Source organism: Protobothrops mucrosquamatus, unplaced genomic scaffold (assembly GCF_001527695.2).
Source record: "Protobothrops mucrosquamatus isolate PMUCROS unplaced genomic scaffold, P.Mucros_1.0 scaffold5520, whole genome shotgun sequence".
In the NCBI taxonomy this organism is placed as follows: Eukaryota; Metazoa; Chordata; class Lepidosauria; order Squamata; family Viperidae; genus Protobothrops; species Protobothrops mucrosquamatus.
This window is the reverse complement of record NW_015391375.1, coordinates 15,549-24,049: the sequence shown is the minus strand read 5'-3', so window position 1 is coordinate 24,049 and position 8,501 is coordinate 15,549. Positions and strand designations below refer to the sequence as shown.

The following is an 8,501-nucleotide window of genomic DNA, read 5'->3' as shown; positions in this document are numbered from 1 at the left end:
AAATGTATTTTGCATAGTCTGTGTTTAGACCAGTGTTCCTCAACATTGGTCCCTTGAAGATATATGGACTTCAACTCCCAGAATTCCCCAGCCAATAGCCAAGGTTTAGAAAATAGTGCTATTATTGTCTACTAATAATTAGAAAGCCTGGCTATATGGATACATAATTGGATAATGCTGGTTACTAGGTGGTTTTTTTTATATTGTGCATTTTATTTATTTTATTGTAATCCACCTAGAATGGTGCAAAAGTGAGGTGGGCTGCTATATAAAATGAATCAATAAATAAATGAGATATTGCACAAAAAACTTTTTTTGATCAATTAAAAAGTGTGTATGTGTGTGTGTATTTATTCCCTGGATCTAAATTCATTCATCTTATGTTGAACTCAGCATTTCTGCCATATATGCTGCAATGAATGGGTTGCCAAAGCTAGACTCGTAATAAATTACAGGTAGTCCTTGTAACTCAAGGACTACCTGTGCATTTTGTTTATTTATTAAATGTATATAGATTGGATTTGTTTAAAATGGTTCCCCACAGATCACTCTTTTAGACCTAGAGGTTTCAGTAAGTTTGTGGACATGTTTAACGTGCAAGCACGGGAAGCTTGAATTATCCAGTTATTTAGAGTATCTCTGGGATTTAAGCCGACTGGAGCTGAAGGGTAAATGTAAAATGAAAAGGCAAAGAGGTAAAATTAATAAAATTATTTCTGGTACGAAACGAGGAGATCAGAGGAAGAAGCAGCCAAGAAATTGCACCTCGGAAGAAGCCACGGACTCACCTTCTGGATCTGTCAAGGAGGTGATATCCACACACTTTTCCTGGGGCCAGAAACAATTCATCTGTGTGAGACTGGAGTTGTTACAAGTGTTATCAGCAGCTGTACAAGAATAGCAACTCAGGATGTTTTCTCTGTGGCCTCGGACATGGATCATATCCCTCACTGTCCAGGAGAAAAACGGCAAACCGTTGAAACAGTGAATGAGTCTTTGTATATTCTTGCACACATTAATCAATATTATTATGCCAGAGTCTCTAGGCATCATAGCACGTCCTAAACCCCTTTGAGAACTGGCCTTGGGCTCTCCGTTGCATAGGCAACCTTGGCTCTTTTATGACTCGTGAACTTCAACTCCCAGAATTCCTGAGCCAGCATGGCTGGCTCAGGAATTCTGGGAGTTGAAGTCCACGAGTCATAAAAGAGCCAAGGTTGCCTACCCCTGGCCTAGACCTTATCTCTCCCAGTTTTGAGCGCCATTGTCAAGATATGAGCAAAAGAGAAAATCTAGATGAAAAGTCGAATCACTCTTGACAGTTGTTGTTGTTGTCAGTTGCGAAGTCATGTCTGACCCATCGCGACCCCATGGACAACATTCCTCCAGGCCTTCCTGTCCTCTACCATCTTCTGGAGTCCATTAAAGCTCACGCCTACTGCTTCAGTGACTCCATCCAGCCACCTCATTCTCTGTCATCCCCTTCTTCTATTCCCCTCCATCTTTCCCAGCATCAGGCGCTTCTCCAGTGAGTCCTTCCTTCTCATTAGGTGGCCAAAGTACTTAAGTTTCAACTTCAGGATCTGGCCTTCTAAAGAGCAGTCAGGGTTGATCTCCTCCAGGACTGACTGGTTTGATCGCCTTGCAGTCCAGGGGACTCGCAGGAGTCTTCTCCAGCACCATAGTTCAAAGGCCTCAATTCTTTGGCGCCCAGCCTTTCTTATGGTCCAGCTTTCACAGCCATACATTGCAACTGGGAAAACCATGGCCTTGACTATATGCACTTTCGTTGGCAGGGTGATGTCTCTGCTTTTCAATATGCTGTCTAGATTTGCCATAGCTTTCCGCCCCAGGAGCAAGCGTCTTTTAATTTCTTGGCTGCAGTCCCCATCTGTGGTGATCTTGGAGCCCAGGAAGATAAAATCTGTCACTACCTCCATTTCTTCCCCATCTAATCAAGCTCCTATATGCTCAAATATATACATACTTCTGGGTACTTCCTTGGGAACACCACTGTTGCACAGATCGGTTTCACAATGTTCTTCTGCCAGAAACACAAGTCGATGGCCCAGAAGGTGTGAGATGGAATTATTTGGCTTTCCACTTACGTCACAACCCTTGAGGAAGTAGGGGGAGATCTTGTGTCCTGCAGGACAATGGAGGAAGAGAAAGGCAGAATCACAACTCTAGCCGTGACAGCAGTGGTGGGATTCAAATAGGTGAACAACCGGTTCTCTGTGTGGATGCCACTTCCGGAAGTCCATTCCGGGCCTGGGCAACAAAAAGTAGCTACCGGTTCTGCCGAAGTGGTGCCAACCGGCTGAATCCTACCACAGGAAGGGAGGGAGGGAGGGAGGGAGGGAGGGAGGAAGGAAGGAAGGAAGGAAGGAAGGAAGGAAGGAGTGGTGGGATTCAAATAAGTCAGGGGTAGGCAACCTTGGTTCTTTTATGACTCGTGGACTTCAACTCCCAGAATTCCTGAGCCAGCCCCTGAAATAGGTCAACAACTGGTTCTCTGCCGCTTCCAGAAGTCCATTCCAGGCCTGGGCAACAAAAAATTAATTCTGCCGAAGTGGTGCTAACTGGTTGAATCCCACCACTGCCGAAGTGGTGCTAACCGGTTGAATCCCACCACTGCATGACAGGCTTGCCAGACCATACATACAAAATTGGCTCCCCATTTTTAATGTGGATTCTTCCTATCTTTCACTTGAGAACGTAAAATTCACAACCTTCTTAAATATTGCTATGAGAATGTCTTGGGGGGGGGGGGAGATGCTACTGGTGGCGAAATGTGTTGGTGATCCCATACCCCCCTAGCCAGTGGGGTGCCCGTGCTGGAGACCCTCCACTGCTTTAAAACAGTAATTATTAGTAGCGTAGGTGACCCCTTTTGCTAGTCTCCATCAATAAAATGTTAAAAGTGATGGAATCTACTGTGTGCCAGTCATGTTTTTTTTTTCCATTGTTCTTTCCAGAGCTACGATTCCTATCTCAGCAATGAACACAGTGGGATTCTCCTGCTATGGCGTCAAGCTGCCACACTCCGTGGTAACTTCGCCGAGCTTCGCACAACAGTGGAGAAGTGAGTGTTACCTAAATTTACCATTGCTATAAGAATGTTTCTCACTCTTCTATGCTGAGAAAGAGAAGAATTTTTCTTTGGAGTTAATAACGCTTAAATAAAAAAAAACACTTGGGGCACCTGAATAGTAAATGAATATGTTAGTTTAAGATTAAATATTTGCAAAATTAAGAAAACATGATACAGGATCTTTGGGATGGATAATGAGTTTGTAAACTTTTATTGATTAATGAAATTTATATAGACTGATATATGTAATGAAAATTTGTTTTAGAAAGGTTTTAATGAGCCTATAATAATATAAACAGATAGAGAATGTTAGTTTATCTTTAATTATATAACTTGGATGAAATGTTATATTAGTGAATGAACTGGTTTTAGAAAGATATTGATTTGATTATAATGTGTTTAAATGAATGGAGTGTATTAAGCTTAAGTTTAAATGTTTGAAGAAATATAGGTTTTTATAGATTAAATTTTTTTATTGATTAATGCAGTTGATGGTTAGACATAGTAATGAATGAATTTATTTGAAAATGTATTAATTTGATCATAATATTCTATATAGATAGAGAGGGAAAATTTTAAGAAATAATGGGTATATATTTACTATGTTATTGTTTGTTTTTTTTTAAAAATGGATCACCATGTTTCCATGTGGGTTCTTAAGCTGTGTTGGTGTAAAATGGAAAACTAATAAAAATTGTTTTGGAAAAAAAAGAATGTTTTTCACTCTTCTATGAAAAATTACCAGACAGAAGAATGCTCTGAAACATCAGATACCACGGTATTTATGCCCTTGTGTCGGAGCCCTATTTCTTTTTTAAAAAAAGTTTGTGTGTGTGTGTGCACATGTGCACAGGCACGTGTAAAAGAGTATGCAAAACTTTCCGATCTTGAAATAATACTTTGTGACCTGTTAGTTGTCCTTAAATTAGGAGATGGTTATCCTTCACTCAGGTTATCCTTAATAATAGTTATGTTCAAGTCAGGAAAGTTGACACCACATAGCTCTGAATGCTTCAGCATCCCTCATGTGGCTAACATAATTGATATATCTGGAAAATGTGAGTATAACATATATTTCTAATTTAGATAGAAAAGGTCCAGGTTTTTCTGAGTATGTTGCATCCTGTTAGTTAGTTTTGCACAAAGCAAAACAATAAATCAGCATAAATAAATAACTCTGTTCTTCCGTTTTTTTCTATCCAGCCTGGATCAGCCATGGGTCATTCACTCTTTCTCTCCCGCCCTCTTTTCCCTATCATGACCTCCCTTCCCCCCCCCCTCCCAAAAACTTACGATTGATTATGGTCATGACGGTGGTCTTGCACATCTTCTGGTGCTCTTTACATGTTTCCGTTTCTCGGCAGTCGCTGTTTCCACTACATGAGTAGCACTGGAGGGCAACAACTGTTAGAAGAATAACAGAATAACAGAGTTGGAAGGGACCTTGGAGGTAATAATAATAATAATAATAATAATAATAATAATAATAATAATAATAATGATGATGATGATGATGATGATGATGATGATGATGATGATGATGATGATGATGATAAAGTTGGAAGGGACCTTGGAGGTCATCTAGTCCAACCCCCTGCTCAGGCAGGAAACCCTATACCATTTCAGACAAATGGCTGTCCAGTTTCTTCTTAAAAACTTCCAGTGTTGGAGCATTCACCGCTTCTGGAGGCAGGTTGTTCCACTGGTTAATTGTTCTCACTGTCAGGAAGTTTCTCCTTAGTTCTAGGTTGCTTCTCTCCTTGATTAGTTTCCATCCGTTGCTTCTTCTCCTGCCTTCAGGTGCCTTGGAGAATAGCTTGACTCCCTCTTCTTTGGGGCAGCCCCTGAGATATTGGGGCACTGCTATCATGTCCCCCCTCGTCCTTCTCTTTGTTAAACTAGACATACCCAATTCCAGCAGTCTTTCCTTATATGCTTTAGCCTCCAGTCCCCTAATCATCTTTGTTGCTCTTCTCTGTACTCTTTCTAGAGTCTCAACGTCTTTTTTACATCGTGGTGACCAAAACTGGATGCAGTATTCCAAGTGTGGCCTTACCAAGGCCTTGTAAAGTGGTATTAACACTTCACGTGATCTTGATTCTATCCCTCTGTTAATGCGGCCTAGCACTGTGTTGGCTTTTTTGGCAGCTGCAGCAAACGGCTGGCTCACATTTAAATGATTGTCCACTAGGACTCCGAGGTCCCTCTCACAGTTACTACTATTGAGCAAGGTGTCACCTATGCTGTACTTGTGCATTTGGTTTTTCTTCCCTAAATGTAGAACCTTACTTTTTTCACCATTGAATTTCATTTTGTTAGATAGCACCCAGTGTTCTAGTCTGTCCAGATCCTCCTGTATCTTAAGCCTGTCTTCTGGAGTGTTGGCTATTCTTGCCAGCTTGGTGTCATCTGCAAATTTGATGATTTCCCCATCTATACCCTTGTCCAAATCGTTGAAGATGTTGAAGAGCACTGGGCCCAGAACAGAGCCCTGGGGCACCCCACTACACACTCCCTAGTTCTAGGTTGCTTCTCTCCTTGATTAGTTTCCATCTGTTGCTTCTCATTCTGCCTTCAGGTATTTTGAAAAATAGGTTGACCCCCCCTCTTCTTTGGGGCAACCCCTGAGATATTGGAAGACTGCTATCATGTCAACCCTCATCCTTCTTTTCATTAAACTAGACATACCCAATTCCTGTATTCCTTTCATATGTTTTAGCCTCCAGTCCTCTAATCCAGGGCTTTTCAACCAGTGGTACGGGTACCACCTGTGGTACATTGGCACCTGGCAGGTGGTACACGACCATCCTAGAAAAGGGGTAGCGGGGGAGGGGAATGAGCTGAACTGGTGGCAGCACCGCACAAGCTTGAGCGAGAGATGGCTGGAGCTGCAGGGCTGTCAGGGCTCAGCGGAAGCCCCAGGATCAGTGCTTCTTCGGGACTGTCAGGGCTCAGTGGAAGCACCAGGATCAGCGCCAGGCTCCAGCTGGAGCTCGGCGCTGATCCTGGGGCTTCTGCTGAGCCCAGAAGAAGCGCCGATCAGCTGGAATGTTGCAGCATCTCCAGGGTCTTGTGATTTACAGTCAGATGCTTGGCAACTGATTCATATTTATGATGGTCACAGTGTCCCAGGGTCATGTGAAGTGACTAAAATCTGCTGCAACCACCCAGCAGACGGGGGGAATAAAAACCAAATACTCCCCCACCCCCGCTGCCAATCCTCAACAGAAATGTCTCACAACAATGAAAACCTTGGACAGGAGGAAGAGTGCCGCAGGCAGGTGTCTTGCTCGGCTGTGTCTTGGGGAGGCACTTTTTTCAGTGCTATTGTAACTTCGAACAGTCACTAAGCGAACTGTTGTAAGTCAAGGACTAACTGTACTTTATCACTTTTTTCCTTTTTTGGGGGGGGTCATCAAGTTTTTGACACCTTGCTAGGCGAATGGTGGTACTCGGATATTGCCATATCCTAAAAGTGGTACAATGGGTGAAAAGGTTGAAAAGCCCTGCTCTAATCATCTTTGTTGCTCTTCTCTGTAGTCTTTCTAGAGTCTCAACCTCTTTTTTATATCTTGGCGACCAAAACTGGATGCAGTATTCCAAGTGTGGCCTTACCAAGGCATTATAAAGTGGTATTAACACTTCACATGATCTTGATTCTATCCCTGTTAATGCAGCCCAGCACTGTGTTGGCCTTTTTGGCAGCTGCAGCACACGGCTGGCTCATATTCAAATGATTGTCCACTAGGACTCCGAGGTCCCTCTCACAGTTGCTACTATTGAGCCATGTTTATCTCGGGGGTAGGGATGAAATGGGTGCTTTAAAAAGATTAAGACACCTTTTTATTCCTTAGGTGGGCAACTGTGGGAAAGGAGATCAGCCAACAATGAAATAAGCATCACAATGTCACACCAGTTCAGCTCCCTTTGTCTCATTTTCGTGATGTCTCACATAAGTATTTCAGGAGTGGATTTTTGCATTGTGATTTTATGATGCAAGTTTTGTTTCAAATTTTCTAGCCACCTATATATAAATTGCATGGAAAAGGGGGGGAAGTGAGCGATCAATTATTTTTAGCTGCTAATTTTTGCCTTTTGCATTGTCCTAAAAAAGCAAACCGATCTGTGCTTGATCGCTGTTGAGTTGTTCATGGTTTCATTAAATAAACATTTAATTTTTAAAAAATAAATAAATAAATAAATAAATAAATAAAATAAACCAGGCATCTTACAACGGTCTAAGACTGCAGGGTTAGTTAGAGTCTTGCTGGTTAATTTTTCTTCTATCGAATACCTGCCTCTGATGAAAACCTCGGCCCTCAAGATTAGAAAAAAAAAACCAAAACGTTTATTTCCCCTGCCATAATCTCACCGGCCACTAGGGGAGCAGTCAACGAGGCACCCAAAAGTGCCAACTCTGCGCTGCTCTCTAGCGGCCATCTGCATTTCTGCAGTCCAAATCCTAACACGGTAACCAATTAGCAACTACTTCCCGTTGAAAATAAAGAGACAAGGATGGGGGGTAGGGTTGCCAGGTCTGCTTCCAAAAAATAGCGGACAAGCGGGGTGTGTGTGTTAAGTAGTAAAAAAAGTAGACTGTACAGCTTTAGATTACGTACCATTTCATCATAAAGCTTTTGAATAAAAAAAAATGTCCACTATTTTGTGAAAAAAAATAGTGAACATAATGTGAAAAAAGTGGACTGTCCACTCAAATAGTGGACACCTGGCAACCTGGGGGGAAAAAAACAAAAAACCTACAATTCTGCTTCTTTCTCCCCTGCCTCCGAAACCCTGCTCTGGAATCAGCCGGATCGATTTTTTTTTTCCTCTTCCTCCCCCAGATCATAAAGAAAGTTAAAATTCTGAAAGCTCCGGAGCGAAACTCATTCGAGGCAGATCCGGCTTTCATTTCCACACAAAAGACAATACACAGAAGCGTTCGCCTCCCACCAACCCCCGTTCCTCTTTTTCATTTTCTTCCTTCCTTCCTTCCTTTTCTCTCTCTTTTTTTTTTTTTTCTTTTTTGCTTTTTACCTTCTGTCACCACCAAGGAGAACAAAACGCCGGTCCAAAAGCCCTTCATCGGTTTTCGGGATGCAGAAGATGACCCGGGACGATGTAGGTAGGAGCAGGCTGGTAAATCCGCAAAGCGAAGGGGGGTCCTGGGAGCAATTCTTGCAGCCCGAAGGGGGGAGAGAAACAGAGAAAAAAAAGAGACACTGCGGTTCCTTCCTTCTCGCGCTCTGCTTATGTTTGAAATCCACCCCCCTCCTCCAGCTGGGCCGGCCCCATCCCGGGCATCACTTGCAAAAAAACGCCCCTCTTTTTTCTTTTTTCAGAGAAGTTTCGGAGAGTGACGCAGCAGCGGCGGAATGAAGAAGGAGCATGGAAGAGAAGGGAAGTG

The 8,501-nt window shown here is 42.7% G+C and overlaps 1 protein-coding gene across 1 annotated transcript; it reads right to left on the bottom strand.

Moving 5' to 3' along the window:
- Positions 1–788: 788 nt before the first annotated feature.
- Positions 789–8,237, bottom strand: LOC107299812 (urokinase plasminogen activator surface receptor-like; the record flags this gene model as incomplete). The annotated part of the gene is made up of 4 exons (XM_015829149.1): positions 8,132–8,237; positions 4,388–4,498; positions 1,988–2,146; positions 789–950 (listed from the first exon to the last, which is right to left on the bottom strand). Coding segments are annotated over exons 1-4 (481 nt in total), but the record flags the coding sequence as incomplete, so codon positions are not given.
- Positions 8,238–8,501: the final 264 nt, after the last annotated feature.